This window comes from Neltuma alba, unplaced genomic scaffold (assembly GCF_004799145.2).
Source record: "Neltuma alba isolate B1F8T4 unplaced genomic scaffold, ASM479914v2 tig00004443_pilon, whole genome shotgun sequence".
Lineage (NCBI taxonomy): Eukaryota > Viridiplantae > Streptophyta > Magnoliopsida > Fabales > Fabaceae > Neltuma > Neltuma alba.
Window position 1 is genome coordinate 45,544 of NW_021633708.1, and position 24,009 is coordinate 69,552.

At 32.9% G+C, this 24,009-nt stretch overlaps 1 protein-coding gene and 2 pseudogenes across 2 annotated transcripts; all 3 read right to left on the minus strand.

The window, feature by feature from the left end:
- Positions 1 to 16: 16 nt before the first annotated feature.
- On the minus strand, positions 17 to 10,401 carry LOC114744773 (polyphenol oxidase, chloroplastic). Of its 2 annotated transcripts, XM_028932931.1 has the most exons (3): positions 10,205 to 10,401; positions 5,126 to 5,963; positions 4,131 to 5,048 (listed from the first exon to the last, which is right to left on the minus strand). In XM_028932931.1, the coding sequence occupies exons 2-3, from the start codon at positions 5,921 to 5,923 to the stop codon at positions 4,131 to 4,133; spliced, it is 1,716 nt and encodes a 571-aa protein (XP_028788764.1). In that variant the 5' UTR covers positions 5,924 to 5,963; positions 10,205 to 10,401. The 2 variants fall into 2 exon arrangements, 1 of the variants encoding a protein (XP_028788764.1); XR_003740144.1 differs by lacking the exons at positions 4,131 to 5,048; positions 5,126 to 5,963 and adding an exon at positions 17 to 55.
- Positions 10,402 to 11,314: 913 nt separating this feature from the next.
- LOC114744768 (polyphenol oxidase A1, chloroplastic-like) lies at positions 11,315 to 15,891 on the minus strand (annotated as a pseudogene).
- Positions 15,892 to 17,239: 1,348 nt separating this feature from the next.
- On the minus strand, positions 17,240 to 20,777 carry LOC114744769 (polyphenol oxidase, chloroplastic-like; annotated as a pseudogene).
- Positions 20,778 to 24,009: the final 3,232 nt, after the last annotated feature.

Here is a 24,009-nt window from a genome sequence, read left to right on the forward strand (position 1 = left end):
TGGCTTTAGGTTTGTTGAATTTGAAGAAGGGACGGGCTGAGAGAAAGGAAGGGTACTGTAAAGAAGCCATGAATATCCCTCAAGAGCTTTCTTACTTCCAATTGTGTGTTCTTGAAAGGAAACAATCGAACTAAATATTCATGGCCGATCCCGTCTTTATCAACTTATTGACTTGTTTCATCATGTCAATGAAACCTTTGCTTTTAAAATAACGTTGAGTTCTTCCCATGATGAAGCATTAGCTGTACTTTTTTATGTTAAATATTCCAGAAATATGGTACTCCTTCGATTCTAAATATAATACTCATTTTGTAGTACAATTTGTACTACAAAATGAGTCTTATATTTAGACTATATATTTATTACATAATCCTAATAGAGTTGAAGTGGCAGTCACATGCATTTGAGGAGAAATAAGATATAAATAGATTCATAGAAGTACTCCCTCCAATCTATAATATATTATAAGAAGTTCGGTTGACTTTTTTCACATATCAATAAATAGAAATTTAGTCATTAAATATATCCTAAAATGATAAAATTGTCCTATTTAGCCCTAAGAAATCATAAGATTGCTTAATGTTACAATTTTATTATCTCCCACATCTCTCTCCTATATTTAATATGGGCAAAAGTAAAAAAAATTACACTAATGATTCTGACAAAGTCTTATATTTTGGAATATAATTTTATCCTCGCTGACTTCTTATATTATAAATGGGAGAGAGTATATAATAAATCTATTCATCAAGAAATAAAGAGGGTTGACAAACTAAAACACTTAAAAATTCAGTATTTTGAATGTAACGTATGTAAGCACAAAATTAAAGCGTCATAAAATATAGTACTACCACGTAATTGCAAACTTTTACATCTATTAAGAACTAAAAATATATGATCACCCCATTATATATCAACATAAAATAATTAATTACACCATATATATAACTAAATTTTTTCCTCAGTGCAGGGATAATAGAAAATTACACGCTCAACGAGACATATACAATTTTTTTTGGGTGAATAACGAGACATATATAATTTAATAAAGTGGCAGTAAGATTCATTGAAAGAAGTAATATATATACATAATGATTGAAAAGTTTTACTGATATTTTCTTTTCATGGAAAATTCTTTCAATGCTAATTTTTTCCGGTCCGGTTTCTCTCCTATATTCTTCCCCTACTCTACTCCTACTTTTCCTTTCACCATAATCGGATTAAAATTTCAATGATTCAAATTTAACATTATTTAAAATATTATTATTTTATTTAAAAATATATAATAAATTTTAATTGCTAAAATTTAACATGAAAAGCTCACACTTTAGATTGTTATTATAAACTAGATTTTCTTGCGTTACATATGAACCATTCATATCAAATTTTAACCTTTAAAATATATTAACACATTTTTTAATAAAATTGTTTATGTAAATTTTTAATAATTAAAATTGTAATAATATTTTTATAAAATGTTAAATCAGAACCATTAAATAATTATGAGTTATTCATATCAAATTTTAGCACTAAGGAGCTTTCTTGCTTGCAATTGTGTGTTCTTCCAAGCAAACCTATGAAAATACTCTTCCGGTCCTTAATATAAGACTTATTTAACTAATTTGATTAGATTAAAAAGTTAGGTAAGTTAGTTAATTGTAAGAAATATGACATGTTTTTACTAAAATACTATAATCATCTTTCTTAATATCCTCTCTCCTTCTTCTACTTGATTATGGTTGAGGGAGTATCTATAGGGATAATCAAGAAAAAATTGATAAATATGAGAAATAGGTCTTATATTTAGGATCAAAATCAACTCAATAATGACTGGAGGAGTAATATATTCATGGCCAGATCCACTTTCTATATCATGACTTAGGGCATGTTTGGATTGCCGTTTCCAACAGCAAAAGTGTCTTAGAAATGGTGAAACTGTCTTAGAAATGGTGAAACTGAGGTTGCAAATTGAGTTGGACAAAAAACGTTATTTGACTGGGCTAACTTTTCCAACCAACTTTTGGCCTTCAACCAATTGGACTCAACAGAGAAAAATCTGACTTTTCAAACTACAATTTCAAACAGTGATCATTAAAAATTAACATTCCAGATTTACCCTAACATTTTCTCCTCTGTCTCATCTCTTTTGTTAGCATAATGAGTTTTTATTCAGACCAAATGAATTTTAATTTATATTCATATTTGTCCATTATATATATTTAATTAATTATCTACAATATGTTTTCAAATTTATCTACAATGTGTTTTTAAATTTTTCACAAATAACAAATTTTTTTATCTTATAATTTCACAAATAAACTATTTATATCTTATCATAATAATTTTAGGTATTTTTTTAAACTACTATCACATTAAAAACATAAAATTTTAAATACTACTATTCAATAAAATCCATACCCCTTTAAATTATTTTACAACTAAACTAATTTTTCTATTAATCATCCAAATAACTTTTAACTTTTTTAACTGACTTTTTAAAAGCACCTATCCAAACATATTTTGACTGACTGTACTTTAACTTCAGTTACAAAAATCAGTTGAGTTAGAAGTTAGTTTTGCCCAACGCCAATCCAAATATGCCCTTAATGACTTAGCTTTCTTTCGTTAGGTCAATGAAACTTCTAGAAAGTACGTTCTTCCCTATAACTAAATAACAGCCGTACTTTTTATAATCTATTAGTTAAAATTTAATGCAAGTAATCAGCTCAAATTAAAGTAACTCGTGGGAGCTTTTGGTGGCCTGCGGTTCTCACTACCCCAAATGTTTTGCCCGGACTTATAATTATTTATTATAAATAAATTTATCAAAATCATTCATCTCCCTTGTGTTGAGCTGTAAAATCATTATAAAAGTTTTATATATAATCAAATCGCAATTTTACTGTCAACATAAAATACGCTTACTCCATATTGGCAGTCATGTAGCATATAAAATTGATCTTAAATAATATTTAAGTAATTTTAATTTTGAAAAATGACATGATCTTTTGATATTGTTTAATATATATATTGGAATATTAATGTCTTATACTGACTCTTCTCTTAATACGTTCAATTATATATGCAATAAATTATTAGGACCGCCAAGAAGTTAAATAGCAATAAAATAGAAACAATCAACGTTGCCCCCCCAATTAGAATTAGGACCAACAAGGAGTAGTAAATGCGTATAGGAATACCACTGCCCACTAATTACTGTGTCTAAAAATTATGGTGGACCACTATTTGAAGGCTTAAAATGAATACTTCAAAAACAGTTTCCTTCTCTCTCTCTCTCTCTCTCTCTATATATATATATATATATGCTTTTTCTACATCTAATGGTTTTTATTTTAAAGGATGAAAAGTGATTATTTTTACTACTGAAAAATTGAAGTGGCAGTCACATGGAAGGGAAAAAAAGATGAGGATGAGTTAGTGATTGAACGGATTATATTGATTTTGGGTCAGAAACAACGTCTGCTTCTATGTTAATAGCAATTATCACTAATATATAATAAATAGATTCATCATGAAATAAAAGAGGGTCGAGAAACTGAAACACTAAAAAAATTCGGTATTTCTTTGATTAAGGGTAAAGGTGTAATTTTAACCCCGTCTGCTTCTGTTTTTTTTTTTTAAAAAAAGAACTCTTTCATGTTACAATATCAAACATGAGCTAGAAATTTGTCATATCTCATTATCAAATTGTGGGAGGTAACTGTGAATCACTGCACCTAGACTCGTTCGCTGAATATCCAAGTTTTTAAAATCTTCTTCCCCATTAAATTATGAAACATGTATGAGCTGCAAATTACCGTATCTCTATGTCAAAATTTAAAGGTAATTGTGATGAGATCCCACAGCTAGACACATTATCCATATATCAACATTTGGTAGGATACGTAGTGAACAATTATATTATCTCTGGCTGGTATACATAATCAGGACATTGACGATCATAGCATTATATATTAACACAATAACTCCACCACATAACTAGAATTATTACCTCCTCTGTGCAAGGATAGTCATAGAAAATTATAGACCGAACATTATATTACTAGTACACACCCTTAATTAATAATGAGACATGATAAATAATAAAGTATCGCCGAGATTTATTCAATTCATTCACTCAGATACTCAATTCTGATACGTTCAATGGTAACGCGTCCATCCCCAGTCTGAGGCACGAGAGTGACGACCACGCTCCTGTCGTCATCAGCACCCAAATCCCGCAGCAACTCTGTAATCCCAAATCTCATATTAGTCTTCATCGTCAGCTTCTTGTGATGACGTGGCACGCTCACAAAACTTCCCGCCAACTCGGTTGTCGTGGGCCCACCGGGCCCGCTGAATTCACCTTCCCGGTGCACATACACATCAAACTTCACTGGGGAATCCCTTGATGAAAACTCAATACCTTCAAGCACTAACACCTCCTCCGTCATTTCCTTCTTCTTCTTCTTCTCTCTTTCCACTACAGTACTCAGGGATAAGGGTAAAACCAGAGGGAACTGTACCTTAGCCCCATCGAATTTGTTCCCTAACTTTTTCATAAACTTGCTTTTGGATGGTGAGGGCTTGGCTTCTTTCCATGGGATTTCAACATCTTGGTACATGTAGCCTAGCTTTCTGGTATCGAGGCAATCCTTGATTTTCACGCGTACGAGGTCCTTGTTCTCGTCGTAGAATAGGAACCCAGATTCCAACCAGTCTGGGTCTGTGATGTCCCGTCTCTTTCCACCCGGCAAAGTCTTCCAGATCTCCCACATTCGATCCACGTTGGCATGATGGGAATAGAAGATGGGGTCTCTTGCGGCGGTATTGAAGATTCCCATATCCTCACCGTGCGGCTGGCGGTTATCGCCGGTCCAATCGTGCATCGTGTTGTGAGGAACGAGCTCGAAGGTTCCGCCCCCGTCGGGGTCGCTATCTCCGGCGCCGTAAGCCGTTCCAAAGAATAGAGAAGGAAGCTTCGAACTGCTCACCATTTGCTTGTAAATTGTTTTGAGATTTACATCCACTTGATCATCCCAACTTTTCTGCGTAAATTAAAAGTTAACAAAAAATTGATGCATGGGTTGTAAATTTGTGAAATTAAAGAGAATCAAACTCATACCTTTCGTTCACAGCCATTGAAAAGAAAATCCACAGGCGTTGGCGGTTGATGATTGGTGCTTCTGAAAGAGTCGTAAAGAGAGGAGTGAGGATCCGTATATATCTCCGGAATCATCATGCCTGCTGGCGCATCCCAGTTCCAAAACGGGAGAGCAAAACTAGGGTCATTGATCAAGCTGGACAATATTCTCTCGTGGAAATAGAGGAACCAACGATGGAAGGGAAAGAAGAGCCATGAACCGTGGATTTGAATGTCCAGATCAGGAAACCCTACTTGGCGAAAAGCACCATCACAATAAGCACAGTGAACATTTGCTTGTTGAATGAAGTTACGGGGATCATCTGGCGGGAGAGCTTTCATGCGACGAACAGCTTCTTCGTATTTCTCTCTATAGCCTTCATCAACCAAATGAGCAGCTGGTCGGATCTTAAGCTTATAAACTGATGGAAATTCGAAGTCTTTTATGTATGGAGAGGGTGGGAGGCAATAGTTGGTCCGCGTAGCACTGCTGAGGAACTCCGGCGGTACACACTCTATGAGGTCCGGCGGCAAGATCGGCTTGGCGAAGGCGAATGGGTCATTCCGGTGAAGAGAACCGCAAAGGCCTCCTAAACCTATGAAGAGGTTTCTTCTGCAAAGGTCCGGGACTGCCTGGTGGTGATGGGTTTTAGGATTTTTCGGGTTGAAGTCATCATCATCCTTTGTGGCTTTGCACGCCACTAATTTGATGGCTTTAAGGTTGTTGAATTTGAAGAAGGGACGGGCTGAGAGAAAGGAAGGATACTGCAAAGAAGCCATGAATATCCCTCAAGAGCTTTCTTACTTCCAATTGTGTGTTCTTGAAATGAAACATATCAAACTAAATATTCATGGCCGATCCACTTTCTTCATCGTCAACTTACTGACTTCATCAGTTCAATGAAACCTTTACTTGTAAAATAACGTTGAGTTCTTCCCATGATTAAGCGTTAGCTGTACTTTTTTACGTTAAGTATTCCAGAAATATGGTATTATTACAGAATCCTAATAGAGTTGAAATGGCAGTCACATGCATGTGAGGAGAAATAAGATATAAATAGAGTCATAGAAGTACTCCCTCCAACCTATAATATATTATAAGAAGTCCGGTTAACTTTTCTCACACACCAATAAATAAAAATTTAGTCATTAAATGTGTCCTCAAATGATAAAATTGTCCTATCTTATCCCTCAGAATTCATGAGGTTGCTTAATATTATATTTTTATTATCTCCCATCTCTGTCCTATATTTAATATGGGCAAAAGTAAAAAAGTTACATTTAATTATTCTGACAAAGTCTTATATTTTGTAACACAATTTTATCTCACCGGCTTCTTATATTATAAATGGGAGGGAGTACTATGTAATAAATCTATCCATCAAGGAATAAAGAGGGTTGACAGACTAAAACACTTAAAAATCCAATGGTCCAGATTTTACCCCCTCCTTTTTCTTTCACTATTATCGGACTAAAATTTTAATGATTCAAACTTAACATTATATAAAAATATTATTATTTTATTTAAAAAATACATAAATACATTTTAATTGCTAAAATTTGACATGAAAAACTCACAATTTAGATTGTTATTATAAACTAGATTTTCTTGCATTACAGTTATGAATTATTCAGATCAAATTTTATAAACTAGATTTTCTTGCATTACAGTTATGAATTATTCAGATCAAATTTTAACTGTTAAAATATATTTACATATTTTTTAAGTAAAGTTGTTTATGTATTTTTTAACTAAAATTGTAATAATATTTTTATAAAATGTTAAATCGGAACCATTAAATAATTATGAGTTATTCCCATCAAATTTAGCATTCAGGAGCTTTCTTGCTTGCAATTGTGTGTTCTTCCAAGGAAACCTATGACTATAATATATTCGTGGCCAGATCCACTTTCTGTATCATCGACTTATTGGCTTAGCTTTCTTTGGTTAGGTCAATGAAACTTCTACTTTTAGAAACTACGTTCTTCCCCATAACTAAATAACAGCCGTACTTTTTGTAATCTATTTAGTTAAAATTTAATGCAAGTAATCAGCTCAAATTAAAGTAACTTGTGGGAGCTTTTGGTGGCTTGGGGTTCTCACTACCTCAAAGGTTTTGCCCGGACCTATAATTAGTTATTATAGATAAATTTATCAAAATCATTCATCTCCCTTGTGTTGAGCTGTAAAATCATTATAAAAGTTTTATATATAATCAAATCATTATTTTACTCTCAACAAAAAGTACGCTTAATCCATATTGGCAGTCATGTAGCATATAAAATTGATCTTAAGTAATATTTAACTAATTTTAATTTTGAAAAATGACATGATCTTTTGATATTATGTATCTATTGGAATATTAATGTCTTATTCTCTTAATACGTTCAATTATATATACAATAAATTATTAGGACCGCCAAGAAGTTAAATAGCAATAAAATGGAAATAATCAACTTTGCCCTCCTATTAGTATTAGGACCAACAAGGAGTAGTAAATGCATATGGGAATACCACTGCCCACTAATTACTGTGTCTAAAAATTATGGTGGACCACCATTTGAAGGCCTAAAATGAATACTTCAAAAATTACAGTTTCCTTCCATATATATATATATATATATATATATATATGCTTTATCTACATCTAATGGTTTTTATTTTTAAAGGATGAAAGTAATTATTTTTACTACTGAATCCTGGTAGAATTGAAGTGGCAGTCACATGGAAGGGAAAATAAGATGAGGAGTTAGTGATTGAACGGGTTATATTGATTTTGGGTCAGAAACAACGTCTGCTTCTATGTTAATAGCAATTACCACTAATATATATATATATATATATATATAATAAATAGATTCATCATGAAATAAAAGAGGGTTGAGAAACTAAAACACTAAAAAAATTCGGTGTTCCTTTGATACAGGGGTAAAGGTGTAATTTTAACCCCAATATTATTTCTTAGGAGTATCCAATATCTTGATTTTCTTAGTTGTGCAATTTTATTCATAATTTTTTTTTTCCACCTGAGATATAAGATCAAAGGTAAAATTGTACAAAAAAACACAAAAAACCATGGGTAAAATTACACACACAAAAATTATGGGTGAAATTATAATATTAAAAAGATTAGGATGCTGGGTGCACATGAAAAATAAGATCAGAGATAAAATTATACATTTACCCCTAATATAACGTGCCATATGATATCCACGTCAATGATAATAGCTAACTTTGAAACGTAAACTATTGTAACTCTCCATAACAAACTAATAATGCTAAGATATAAGCACAAAAATCTTCATAAAATATAGTGCAACCACGTAACTGAAAACTTTTACATCTATATAAATATTTTATCCTTTATTTGGATAGGAAGAAAATTAAAGGAAAAAAAATACTGCAAGGAAAAATTGTTAAAAATAGTAAGATTTGAAAGTTTTCTTTCATAACATTCTCCTCTCAATTTTCCTTCTATTTTTCCATCTATCCAAACCAAAATGTTGGTGCACTTTCCTCTTTCGCCGATCCAAAGAATTCAACCAAAGGACGCATTCTATAAAATGAAAATCTAAATTATTATATATAAAATATATGTTAAATTGTGTGTGCCCTAAGACTGGGCCCGTATACTTGTTTACTCTTTACACAATATATAAAACTTCTAGAATTACCTAAGAGTTGATCAATTTGGTAAGGAGTTAGCTTAATTCACAAGATCATGAGTTCGAATCCCACTGTTCTGGTCTTAATGAGTCTCTAGAACCCAACATACCTAGTTTTTCTTTCAGCAAAAAAAAATTAGAACTAGAAAATAAGTTTTCATCCTGAAAAAAAAAAAGAAGAAGTAGAAAATGCTGCAAGGAAATTTGGTACGTTCCAGTTAACTTTGATTTTGGGGGGAATAACAATTTAGGACCAATAGATAAATCAAAATTTAATTTTAGGATTAAGACATTGACAAATTGTAATTTTAGAAATGACTGAGAATTGAAAATTTCCAAAAATTATGTATTCATATAATAAATTTAATAAGATGACTTATATTGCTCAAAAAAAAAAATAAGATGACTTATACGAAGGATAAAAGAAATATTCTCTCTCTAATATATAAATAAAATGAGAGAGAAGTATAACAAGAACATTTATTTCTCTCAGAAAATTCTTCATAAAGGAATATTTACTGGGCGATGAGGAGGAGAGCGAAACATCTAAGAATGCATAAAAAAATATATGTCGGACCCGCTATATGGCCTGTACTCTAAGTACTGGTCAGAGTAAAGATAAGGTGAATAGAAACCTTTCCTTAGATGCTAGTCAGAGTCTAGATAAGATCAGATAAGGCTGTGCTCCTATATCTCACGTGCAGTTTTATGTGGACAAAAAAAACTTAAAAAAAAACCGCTAAATATCAAATCAGGAATATTGTTGCTTTTCAATTCAATTGTAGTCAATCGTTGTTAAATTATAATAAATAAGACTGATTTGAAATTTTAAAATTTAAGACTTTTTTTGGAGGGATTTTGCCTAAAAATGATACTCCCTTCTATCTATAATATAAGATGTTATTTAGAAGAAAATTATGTTCTAAGATAGATATAAGACATTGTTGAGATAATTAATGTAATTTGTGTCTTCATTTTTGCCCATATTAAATATATGAGAGAGAGGAGAGGGACGGGAGATAATAAAAGTGTAACATTAAAAACTTTATGATTTTCTCAAGAGATAAAATATAAAAATTTTATCATTTAATGAATAAACTTCCATCTGAGAGAAGTCAAGCTTAAGAAGTTAAACAATAAAGGATATGAATTGGCTTTATAGTACATAAAATGTAATAGAAAAGTAACCTTCGAGAATGAATGATGAATACCTGATAGTGAAATATATAAACGTTCGGCCTGTTTTGTGAAGAATTTTAAAAACTCTTGGTTCAGCAAGGAAAAACCAATTACAGAACAATAAAATACATTAAAATGAAAGGCAAAATAAAACTAAGAGCAACAGTTGAAGAGGATATGTAGAAAAGTGAAAGGATGAAGAAGGCTTGGATTTACCTGCAGGTTCTGCTCCAGAAGCACTCCCTGCTGTTATATGAGAGTATATGACCAATATCCATCACCACACTCACCCAACGGTTGTCGGTATCGGAGACTGCAAACTCAAGCTCCCACGGCGGGTTTGTAAGCAAAGGAGAAAGAACGATTCACTTGGGAAATTGAGGAAGAGATTAAAACAAAAAAATAAAAGAGGAATGGGACAAGACAATAGGAAACACGAGAGACTAAAAAGTCAAGAATGGAGAGGAGAAGGAAAAAAGAAGAAGACGATTTACCAAAAAGAAGTGAAGGAGTCCATGTCTCTTGCTAAGAGGAGAACTAAAATGAAGAAAAGATGAAACACAGCAAAAAATGGAGGCAGCCGACAAAAGTATAATAATTGTCAAGAGCAGAGAAAGCATGTGACAGTCAATTTTGGAATATGTCATAATTAATTAATAATTTTATTTTTCCAAAAACCAAATACTTCTACAAAAACTAAATAGAAATCATTTTTGAGATAACAATATAACATTAACAGCTCGGTTTTTAAGATCTTGTTTTTAATGTTAGTTTTGGAAAAAATATTAAATTAATTGTAAGACAAAATTATTATATGTATATAAAAATTGACACAAATCTAAAAGATTTACAAATTTAAAACAATATGAGAAATCTACTATATTATAAATGTAAGTAAAAATATTTATATTACTACGTCAAAAAATATTTATATTATAATATTGTTATATTTTTAAAGCTAAAAATTATTATAAACATTAAAAGATTTAAATATCAATTTTTTAATTGTATTAAAATTCAAGTAAGTTCTGCATGTATTAATTTTTAATTTAAAACTGTTAATATTAATGCCAACTTTAAATATATATATCTAGTAAATTTATATTTACTTCTTATATTTATATCATCATATATATTTCTAATATTATTTTTTATTTGATTATTATACTTTAAAACATTGGATATGACGTGGAAAGGTAGCCAAAAAAGCATGAGAAAAGAATCTTGCAGATTTTGAAATGAAAGAGAGAGAGGATTGAGATGGAGGGAACTTCAAATTTTGAAACTCCCACCTTTACATCCTAAGAAAAGCATCTGGAAAACATGCTATACACAAATACACAAAATTAAAATTGATTGATTGATTCTGATACGTTCAATGGTAATTCGTCCTTTCCCAGCCTGAGGCATAAGAGTGACACCCACGCGCTTGTCATCATCAGCACCCAAATCCTCCAGTAACTCTGGAATCCCAGGTCTCAGATTAGTCTTCATGGTCAGCCCCTTGTGATGATGTGGCACGCTCACAAAGCTTCCCGCCAACTCAGTAGTCATGGGCCCATCGGCCCCGCTGAATTCACCTTCGCGGTGCACATACACATCAAACTTCACTGGTGAATCGCTCGCAGAAAACTCGATCCCTTCAATCACTAACACCTCCTCCGTCATTTCCTTCTCCTCCTTACTCCTTCCCTTCTTCTCTCTTTCCACAACAATATTCACCTGCGAGCGTAAAACCAGAAGGAAATTTACCTTGCCTTCATCGAATTTTTTCCCCAGTTCTCCCAAGAATCCTGGAACGTGTAGGCTTAGCATCTTTCCGTGGGATTTCAACATCTTGGTACGTGTAGCCTAGCTTTCTGGTGTCGAGGCAATCCTTGATTTTCACGCGTACGAGGTCCTTGTTCTCGTCGTAGAATAAGAACCCAGATTCCAACCAATCTGGGTCTGATATCCCGTCTTTTTCCGCCCGGCAGAGTCTTCCAGATCTTCCACATCCGATCGACATTGGCATGATGGGAATAGAAGATGGGGTCTCTTGCGGCGGAATAGAAGCTTCCCCTGTCCTCACCGTCGGGCTGGCAGTTATCACCAGTCCAATTATGTATCGTGTTGTGAGGAATGAGCTCTATGGTGCCGGCTCCATTATTGGGATCGCTCTGTCCGCACCAAAGAATAGGGAAGGACGTTTCGCACCGCTCACCATTTGTTTAATTCTGCTCACCATTTGGGATCACTCATGCTCTTCTCGTCATTTTACTTATTTAGATAATCTTTTTGTTCTTTTCAATTTCAGTGGGTATTTTCTGGTCATTTTCCCTTTTTTCTTTTCATTCGCATGCCTATTCAAACTCGTGACTTTATAGACAAGAGCATGACACCCTAAGCAGCAAGTCACAAGTCTGCAAGGCATTGATGATTTGTTTTCACATGAGAAATAAGATTAAAGATAAAATTGCACGAAAAGACAGAAAAGAATATCATGGGTAAAATTACACACAAAAAATTATGGGTGAAACTGCACCATTAAAAAGATAAGGAAGATAGATCTACTTAGGAAATAAGATCAGAAATAAAATTACACATTTACTCTTAATATAACGTGCCTTATGATTTTCGTGTCAATGATAATAGCAAACTTTGGAAACGTAAATTATTGAACTCTCCGCAAGAAGTTAATTAAATAATGCTAATATATAAGCACAATGCTACCGCGTAATTGAATACTTTTACATCTATATAAATCTCTTATCCTTTATTTGGATAGGAAGAAAATTAAAGAAAAAAATACTGAAAGGAAAAATAGTTAAAAATAGTAAAATTTCAAAGTTACGTTTTCTTTCATAATATTCTCCTCAATTTTCCTTCCACTTTTCCATCTATCCAAACCAAATGTTGATGCACTTTCCTTTTTCGCTGATCCAACGAATTCAACCAAAGGATGGATTCTATAAAATGAAAATCTAAATTATTATATATAAAAATATATATTCAATTGTGTGGGCCCCAAGATCGGGTCCACATACTTGTTTACTCTTTACACAATATAAAACTTTTAGAACTGGAAAAAAAAAGGGAGAAAATGCTGCAAGGAAATTTGATACGTTCCAGTTAACTTTGATTTTGAGGGGATAACAATTTGGGACCAATAGATAAATTTAATTTAATTTTAGGATTAAGATATTGCCAAATTGTAATTTTAGAAATGAGTGAGAACTGAAATTTAATATATATATATTCATATAATAAATTTAATAAGATGACTCAGATGAAGGATAAAAGAAATATTCTCTCTCTGGTCTGTAAATAAAATGAGTGAGAAATATAATAAGACTTTTCAGTCATTTTTTTTTGGACTTGATTATAATTTTTTTAAAAAAATATGTGGGACCCGCTATTTGTGATCTGTTGTTTGGCAATCCGAAAAAAAGTGATTTTGGGCTCCAAACCAGTTTGGAACAGATAATATCTAAACATCCAGATTTTGCCCAAAACTTTGGTTTGACCCAAAACCAAGGTTTGCAAAGAAGCAATAATTTTTCTTTTTTGGAAGTGAAAAAAGGTGTTGTTGGAGTAATAATTAGGGAAAATGGCAATTAGGTCCCACTCAAGAGAATTAAATACAAAAAAGTCCCTTGAAATCATGAAATTATTTTAAAGTCCCAAAATTTTTTTGCATTAAATTTTATTTGTTTATTTACCAAATTACCCTTCTTCTTTTTTATTTTAAGTTTGCATTGACAACTGAAAAAACAGTGGCTGACAACTCAGAGTGCAAGGATTGACAACTATCACGACTGGTTTGACAACTTATGGTGTGATATGCTGAGAAAATGTGTTGTCAAACCAGCCGCGATAGTTGTCAATCTTTGCACCCCGAGTTGTCAACCACTGCTCTTTCAATTGTCAATACAAAGTTTAAAAAAAAAAGAAGGGTAATTTGGTAATTAAATAAATAAAATTTATTGCAAAAAGGTCCATTGGGACTTCAGAATAATTTCATGATTTCAAATGACCTTTTTGCATTTAATTCCCTTGAGTGGGACTTAATTGCAATTCTCCCTAATAATTAATCTTGTCGGAACCTTTGCCCTTCAGTTGTTATTTTGTTTACTTGTGAATTCTTATTAAAAAAAATCAACCCAGGCCATTCACGGATTTTTAGTGTATGTTGCTAATTTATTTTTGTGTTATCAAAGCTTAATTGCTAATCTAAACTGATTCATTTCTTTCGTTTTCGTTTCTGCACAGAGCTAGCGAATCTCTCACTTTCAGGTGGGAATTCATTCTGATGCTCTTTAGAAGTGGTCATTTTCTTAATTATTTATTAATTACATTATTTATTATGTTGGCTAAAAATATATTATTAACAAATTTATTACTTCAAATTGTTATGAAATTAACCAACAATGAAAGTAGATTGGAGAAGAGAAGTAGACAAGAAAATGAGAGAATGATATTGTATTCCTTCACTTGCTTCACTTGCTTCACAATACAATGGCATGCCTTATTTATAGGCATAGTCTTACACATAAGTTACATTGGTACTTAAATGATAGATAGTGGATAATAAACCACATGAATATGAGTGGGGGGAGTTACAAGATTAAAGGCATAGTAGAAAGGTAATGGAGTAGTGGAAGATTAATGCCTAGTGGAAGTAGTGGGAGTTGATGATGAAGTTGAGAGGAAGAGAAAGAGGAAGAAGAGGAGATGGACATCCACATATTATAATATTCATAACACAAATAAAAATATATGATAAAATATGTCTTTTATGTAATTATCATATAAATTTATGTCTTTTTTTAGTAATTTGTACATATAAAAAGTACTTTTGACAACAACTATCTAAATACTATCATTTTATCAAAATCACTTTTTCATAAAATCTATTTTTTCAAAATCTATTCCAAAAAATAATTTTTTCTCAGAAACTATTTTTCAAACCATGATTTTATCCAAACACCTTTTAAATGTTGGTCAAGAGTAAAGATAAGGTGAAGAGAAACCTTTCCTATAATAATAATTAGTTAGTCAGAGTATGGATAAGACCAAATAAGGCTATGTGAGGATTCCCTCATTCCCTTCTGCTCATCACATTTTCATAAAAGATCTCATGTGCCATTTTATGTGGACATAAAAATTAGGAAAAATCCTAAAAAAAAATATGTCTTGAATTTCAAAATCTTGGATCAGTTATTACTATAAATATTTGTTGTTATTTACTTGAAGTCAAGTGTAGTCAATTACTAACAAAACATATTAAATAAAACTAATTACTGGCAAAACAAACTAATTTGCAATTTTGAAAGTCAAGATATTTTTTTTTGGGATTTTCCACTTAAAATTATACATATTGAAGTTTAATGATTTAGGGTAGCGAAAATAAACAATTGATTGCAAAAAAAAAAAAAAAGTAATTGGAGCAGCCATGAAAGGGAATCAGTTTCAATGCTCATTGTAATAATGAGAACCATGATGCTTATCGCTGTGGTGAAATCTAAACCATTCAGATATGGTTTTAATGGTGTAGATTTAAAATTTTTAACTATTACTTTTTAAATAAAAAAATTTTAAAATAAATTTACGGTTAAGCTATTACCTTTATTTTGGATTATATACCTATTAATAAAAAATATTTTTTAAAAAATATTGAATATTAAATCTCGACCGTCCATATGAAATTTAAAGAGTTGAGATTTGATGAGCATTATGATTCTTATAATTGCAATGAGCACTAAAACGATCACCGAATTAACTTTTGAAAAATCTCAATCTGCAATAAGCTCAATCTTATTGATGCCTCTGATTGGATATATGCACCTCGGGGTACATATGATTAGAGGCGGTAAAACGTCAAGGGCTTGGGACCATACAGGACCGCCTCTTGGCCGGCTCATCGTTTGGCTTTGCTAGCCCACCCTGCCCCGCCAACCTTCATTCTCTTTTTGAAATTTTTTTACTCATATATTCAAAAAATTTTAAATTAAATTATAAATTTTTGCAGACAAAATTCTTCTTATTCTTATATCTTCATATAATTATATAATTAAATTAATCTCAAAATTTGAAATATAAACATATACTTTATTGTTAATAATTATTTTATCAGTATAAAAATAATAAACAATAGAGAAAATAAGAAATCAAATTTAGAATTAAAGTCTCTAATAAATACAAAGTTATATATAAATTAAGTGAAAATGATAAAAAAATTTCTTCTTAAAATTAAAATAAAAGTTGTAAAAAAAATTGTAAAAAATAAGAAAACAGCTAGCGAGCTAACCCACTCTGGTTGGCAGGCTATAAGTTGGCAGCTACGGGCTGAACAGAACTGCATCAAAATAGTCTCTATTTTTTCAACCCAACCTGTCACTTTATAGCGGGTTGACATAAACTCAACCTATATTACCGGCTCTACATATCATTTGCAAATGTGCATAGCTGTGCAATCTCTGCACCTAGAGTTGTTGGCCGAATAAGTTGTGTAGATCTTCCACCATAAATTATGAAAAAACATAAGCAGTAAATTATCACAAGTCGACGTCAAAACTAAATTTAAAAGGTAATTGTGAAATCCTACAGCAAGACTAGACACGTTATCTATCAAACATTTGGTAGGATATAAATATATATATATATATATATATATTGAACAATTCAACTTTTTGATACGTTTTACTTGTGTCGTTGCTGAAGTTCTTCTCCGCAGTACTTTTTTTTTTATTTAGGAAAAAAAAGGTCGTTTATTATATAGGAACAAATTAAACACTTGACATATTAGCACACCAAGATGCCGTAGAAAGTACACACACAAAACTACATACTCCTCCGGTCCTTATTATAAGACCCAATTTGACTTTTTATTTGGTCCTAATTATAAGACCCAATCCATTTTTTCTTTTATCTTTATGCATTTTTTTCCAAGATAATTCTTTTAATAATGATAGTTTTAGCCAATATACTTAATTAGCAAGGATATTTTAGGAATAACAACACTTATTTATTATAAATAACCAACTTAACTTACTTCCTTAATCTTCTCAAATAAGTCAATTGGGTCTTATAATTAGGACCGGAGGAGTATATTATATTATCAGTGAGTGATGCACAATCAGGATATTATCCATGATCATAACATCAAATGTTAACACATAACTACCCCACATAACCAGAATTACTCCTCTACGCGCGTACTGTGCGTGGTACAAGGACCATATATAGAATGTTAGACTTAATATTATTACGTACGCTTAATTTCATTCATCTATATACTCAATCTTGATACGTTCAATGGTAATTCGTCCCTTCCCAGCCTGGGGCACAAGAGTGACACCCACGCGTTTGTCATCATCGGCACCTAAATCCTCCAGTAACTCTGTAATCCCAAGTCTCAGATTAGTCTTCATGGTCAGCCTCTTGTGATGATGTGGCACGCTCACAAAACTCCCCGCGAACTCGGTAGTCATGGGCCCACCGGCCCCGCTGAATTCACCTTCGCGGTGCACATACACATCAAACTTCACTGGTGAATCGCTCGCAGAAAACTCGATCCCTTCAATCACTAACACCTCCTCCGTCATTTCCTTCTCCTTCTTACTCCTTCCCTTCTCTCTTTCCACGGTAATACTCACGGGGGAGCGTAAAACCAGAGGGAACTGTACCTTGCCCCCATCGAATTTTTTCCCTTGACTTTTCAAGAAGGTGCTCCTGGAACGTGTAGGCTTGGCATCTCTCCATGGGATTCCAACATCCTGGTACGTGTAGCCAAGCTTTCTGGTGTCGAGGCAATCCTTAATTTTGACGCGTACGAGGTCCTTGTTCTCGTCGTAGAATAAGAACCCAGATTCCAACCAATCTGGGTCTCTGGTGTCCCGTCTTTTTCCGCCCGGCAGAGTCTTCCAGATCTTCCACATTCGATCGACATTGGCATGATGGGAATAGAAGATGGGGTCTCTTGGGGCGGAATACAAGCTTCCCATGTCCTCACCGTTGGGCTGGCAGTTATCACCGGTCCAACTATGCATCGTGTTGTGAGGAATGAGCTCTATGGTGCCGGCTCCATTATTGGGATCGCTCTGTCCTGCCCTGTAAGCCGCACCAAAGAATAGGGAAGGACGTTTCGCACCGCTCACCATTTGTCTGTACATTGTTTTCTGATTTGCATCCACTTGATCATCCCAGCTTCTCTGTGTAAAAGTGAAAAAATTTATGCACATGGGTTGTAAATTTGCGAAATTAAAAATCATAAAAAGTTCAAATGAAATAGCTATGAGAACGGGATATAATAGTTCTATTTGAATCACACTAAAACTCATACGTGGCATTCGCAGCCACTGAAGTTAAGATCCGCAGGTGTTGGCGGTTGATGATCGGCGTTTCTGAGAGGGTCGTAAAGTGGCGAGTAAGGATCCGTGTATATTTCTGGAATCACCATGCCCGCTGGTGCATCCCAGTTCCAAAATGGCAGAGCAAAAGTAGGGTCATCGATCAAGCTGGACTATATTCTCTCATAGAAGCAGAGATACCAACGATGGAAGGGAAAGAAGAGCCAAGAACCATGGACTTGAAGGTCCAAATCGGGAAACCCTACTTGGTGATAAGCACCATCACAGTAAGCACAGTGAATGTTTGCTTGTTGCATGAAGTTACGAGGATCGTCTGGTGGGAGTGCTTTCATGCGACGAACAGCTTCTTCGTATTTCTCTTTATAGCGTTCATCAACTAAATGGGCTGCTGGTCTGATCTTAAGCTTACGGGTTGCTGGAAATTCGAAGTCTTTTATGTATCGGGAGGGTGGGGGACAACAATTGGTTGGTTTAGCACAGTTGGGGAGCTCCGGCGATCCGCACTCTGCGACGTCCGGCGGCAAGATCGGGTTGGCGAAGGCAAATGGGTCATTGTGGTGAAGAGAACCGTAAAGGCCTCCCAACCCTAAGAGGAGTGACAAACTCAATTATTTTTATATATTTTGATATCTTCTATATGGGTTTTGTCAACTTAATTAGTTCTTTTGGCCTTAATTGATTGTTAATGAATTTAATATATTTTATTTTGAATTATTATTTTATAGGGGTAAAATTATCATATTTTGGTTTAATTGTGAGTAATTGGTTTTTGAGGACAATTAATGCTACCTTATTTTTGAATTTTGTTTGCAGGTTTTTGAAAAATTTAAAAATTAAAAGAAAAAAGAAAAAAAAAAAACAAATATATATAATATAATAAGGGGGGCAAAACGCAACCTAATAATATACTAGTCATGATCATCTTCGCAAGGGTGGAGGGACGGAACCCACGAGCAGTAGGCGGCACACACAGACGGCGCGAGGGGCAGAAGGATCAGAGGAGGATTCAGCGTGAGCGACGCACGCACGAACAGCTAGAGCTCAGCCTTGAGTCATTCTCTCCCACCACCACCGTCTTCTTCATCGTTGCCATTCGCTTTCTGGAGGCAGGGAACACCAGAACAGAGCCGCGACAGCGGCTGAACCAGAAGGAGACACCTGCGAGCTGAGGGAGCTGACGGCGCCTTCATCATTCTTCCCCACAATTCGTTTCTGATGGCAGAAATACAACAGAGCGAACAGCGACGGCGCAGTGGAAGAGCTTGACGGGAGGCAGATACGAGCAGGAGCTTGAACGGCGAAATGATACCTCCAGACTTCATCTTCCATTGGCTCCTTCACTGTTGTTCTGCTATGGTTGTGATTATTGAAGCATACGGTGGAGCTTCAGTAATGCAGGGACTTGGCTAAATCCTTTCAATTCTCTAGAGCAATGGTTATGGCTTGAACTTAGAGTTTCAAAGGGGAGTTTCAACTCTTTTAATCTTTACTTCTTTCATTATAATTGTGATTTCTAGGTCTTAGAATGAATTTTATAATGTTTGAATGGGCTGTGATGGTTTATATTTGTATTGAGATTGGTTGTAGTTGTTGGAATCTTTGATTAACATTTAACACTATGCTGTGATTAGCTTTAATTTCTTTACATTGTACTGGGTCAGACTATGTTTTGAAATTATTGTGAACATTCAGTGGTAATTCAAGGTGGCTTGGTTATTGGACTAAAAATGTTAATTGCTTTTCTTTGATTTTCTTTTTGGCTAATTGTGCTGAAACAGTTTAATTGTGAATAATTAATATGCAAGGTGGCTTGGTGTTGATTATTCTAATTAAACCGAGTCTAGGGGTGGCCCTTAGAGTCTTTTGAATTTAGCTAACTCCCAAATTAATTGAAGTAATGATAGCCTTAATCATTGTGCTAGAGGATTGCTTTTCCATTTGCTGTCACTTGTTAATTCTCTTTGTTTATTTCATTCATATCCATTTTATAAACTAAAAATTCAAAAATTATTTATTCATTTTACATCCTTTTAAATTTTGCCAACTAGTTAGTTAAAAAGAAAATCAATCCCTTTCCAACTCAATTCTTTGTTTTTGATACTTAGTTGCTTAGGATTTCAAATAAAGGCTCCTTAAAGTGAAACGACCCGAGTTTTGCACTATATTGCATTGCTTGGATTTATTTTTGATTGGGAACCCCAAGGCGAACGACAAAGGCTCTCATCAAGGAGGTTTCTTCTGGCAAGGTCAGGGGCGAGTACTTGACGGTGGGTTTTAGGGTTTTTGGAGTCGAAGTCATCATCATCCTTTATGGCTTTGCATGCCACACTGATCTGGAGGCACGGTTTGGAATCCTTACTAATTAATTTGATGGCTTTAGGGTTGTTATTTCTGAAGGAGGGACGACCAAAGACAAGTGAAGGGTGTAGAGAAGCCATGAATATCTCAGGAATTTTCTTGCTTGCAAGTTGCAACTGCGTGTTCCTGAACGGAATCTTATCAAACTTAATAATGAATGGACATCGTCTAGTTTGTTGTCAAAAGATCTATAGGATTTAAGTTCTGACAAGGGAGGGACCAAAGATTCCATGCAATAGTTATCTGTATCAATAATTTAAAAAATATTGCATGGGACCAAATAGGAGATATCAACAACACCTGCATTATTTACGACAACCAAAATAAAACTTTGTTTTTTTCCTTTTTGATTTTATCAGATTTCATCAGTTTTAATTGAAACATTGAACGTGCACAGAATTCCATTTCTGAAAAACCCGGCTCCCTCTTTTTCAAATTGTCTTGTTTAAGTTGTTCTTTCTTCGAACTATACGACATGCTCAATTTTTGTCCCCATATTAAATGATTACGGGTATCGTGAATAGCGTGGAGATTGAGAGGCAACTTATATGAGAATTTTATATTATAATTTCACATAAATTAATGCAATGAAATCAATTAAATTATTTATTTCTTATAGAATATCACAATTACTTACAATAAAAGTCATTAGTTATAGAAATGTGGTTAATTTAGTTAGGAATTTATTAAGTTAGGTAGGAATACTATGTTAAAAAAAATTGATATTTTAAATAAAACATGTTATTAGAAATCCTAGCATATTAATATTTATATAGCCATATAGAAACCCTGATGTAACCTAATGCCTAATTGGGCTTTTCTCCTTCCAATTTTTTGGTTCTGCCATATACATTTGCATAACATGTTCTGGCATATACTTCTTTATTTAAATATATATTCCCTTTTTAGCTATATATATGTGGAGAGAGAAGGAGAGAGGGATATAGATATTATACCCAAACAGTTTATATCGAGAAGGAAAAGAACAAGGAAAGAAAATATAAATGAAACAACGCAATTTCGATAATAATTTATCTCACGCTCTGTGAAATATACGAGAAAACATGTTTTGTTATTATATATAACATGTATGCTAAACACATGAACAACTATTCTTCTTCTTCTTCTTGGCCACGATGGAAGGTTGTTTAATTAGCTTGGTCAATGAAATAATAGGTATATAATTGGTCAACATATATGTACACTGCATCCTATACTTGATATGAGAGATAGATAACTAATTTAATTTGAAGATACTAAAAAGATTAGTTAAATTAGTTATTTATAATAAATGTGTATTAAGATTATTCCTTACCTTATGTATATGACGGAACTGGAGGGAAAGAGAGGGGAGAAAAAATTTTAATGAACTCGATTTAAAAAATCAGAGAAATGCGGTTATAAAATTTTAATAAAAATAAGATGTAAGATAAAAGAGTAAAAAAATTAATTAGAAGTTTTTAATCCCACGTTTCAATTTTTTTTTAAAATCAACCTCATTAAAATTTTTCCTCCTTTTCCCTCCCCTCCATTTTTCCCATAGCAAACAGAATCTTAGTGGGAATTTATTATAATCAATAAAGATATTTTAAAAAAAATATAAAGTTGAAAAACAAAATAAATTGAAATATTATATTCATAACTAAATTTAATTTTTTAACTAACTTTTATATTAAATATAGGAGATTCTATATTATATGAAAGTACTTCACAATTACATCATCACTAGACACTAGCTAACTTGCATGTGACTCCGCGCATATCCAACGGTTTTATAGTTTTGTTTCCGGCGTCTTTCATTAAAAAAATAGAATAATGGGATGAGCGCAGTGCTTCTAAAAAAGTTTTCTCTTTTGACCAAAACTTCTGAAAAAGTTACAACCACAAGCGTTTGCAATCACCTAATTTGTGTTGTGCTATATATAAGTCCTATATAATATAACAAGTAATATATATTACAATTATATATGTACATAAACATTTCGTTAACCATTTTCATTTAAATTCATGATACATATAATTTTAGGTTATTATTAAAATGAGTCTTATATATTTCTGAAAACTTATGAATGAGGATAATGTCTTAAGAAATGAACTTCATCTTAGATTTGGTAAAACTATAACTAGCTAGTTAGAGACCCACAATACGTGGGAAAACAGTATAACTTATAAAAGAAAACAAATTAAAGAATTAAAGAACAAAACAATGGTGTCCATTATATGCTATCATTGCCTCATAGATTATTTTTTCAAAAACATATTCATAGGAATTCGATCAATGAAATTAAAGGACCAAGACATTTGGTAGAACAAGTAGTTTGTGGGTATAGCTTAACTCTCTCATATACGCAGTAACTCATATTATTGGCGGTTTGGCATAAACAGTAGACTCTCATACCTTAAGTATGTAATTAGGGGTATATAATGATTTATGAAAAAATCATATTTTAAATTAATTATATATATTAAAAAATTGTAAAGGAATATCAGATAAAATATCTCATTAGAATAACTGTTTTTAAGTATATTATTTAGAAGCGAATCAAGTAGCAGCATTACAGTAGGTAAATAAATATAATTCTAAAATTTAGAATAATTATACATGGGGTTATGTACATATGTCTAATCAGTATTTACTATTTGGATGACTTATAAAATAAATGGATTTAGATTTTATTTATCAAAATAATAACCTAGTTATAAGAGGGGGGAAAAACCACATCATTCCACATCATTGTCAGACCCATTCTCATATATTTTTCTCTCTCTTCTGTTTTGATGTGTGCGTCTCATCGTTGCGTATGGCTATTGCTAATCTTCTTTGTAGTTTGTATCATTCGGTTCTCTTGTCTTCGTGCTTCTCGTCTTTCTTGTCTTGTCTTCTTCCTTCTTTTTTTTTTTTGGGTGAGATTCTTCCTCCTTTTCTGTATCACATGCGAAGTACGTCTTATATTTAGCTGTCGTTCCCTATTCCAACTGAAAAGCCAAACAAAGAAAAAACAATCCATCCTTTCAAACTTTGTTTTTATATATTCACGACTTGCACATGTTAACATTAAATTCCTACCATCTCAAGGTGATTTCTATCATCGACTAACAATATTACATTTTAATAAGAAATTTCTTGATGCTCTCCACTGCTACTCAAGTAATATTGAGTTAGATTAGAATAATCAAGGATACAAAATTTGGGAATTTCAGGGAATTGAATTAGAGTTTAATATATAATTAACTATTCTAATAAATTAATTGAGCTAAACACGCCTAAGAGATATATAGGGATTCAAAAGAGGAATTGATTTTTAGATGATA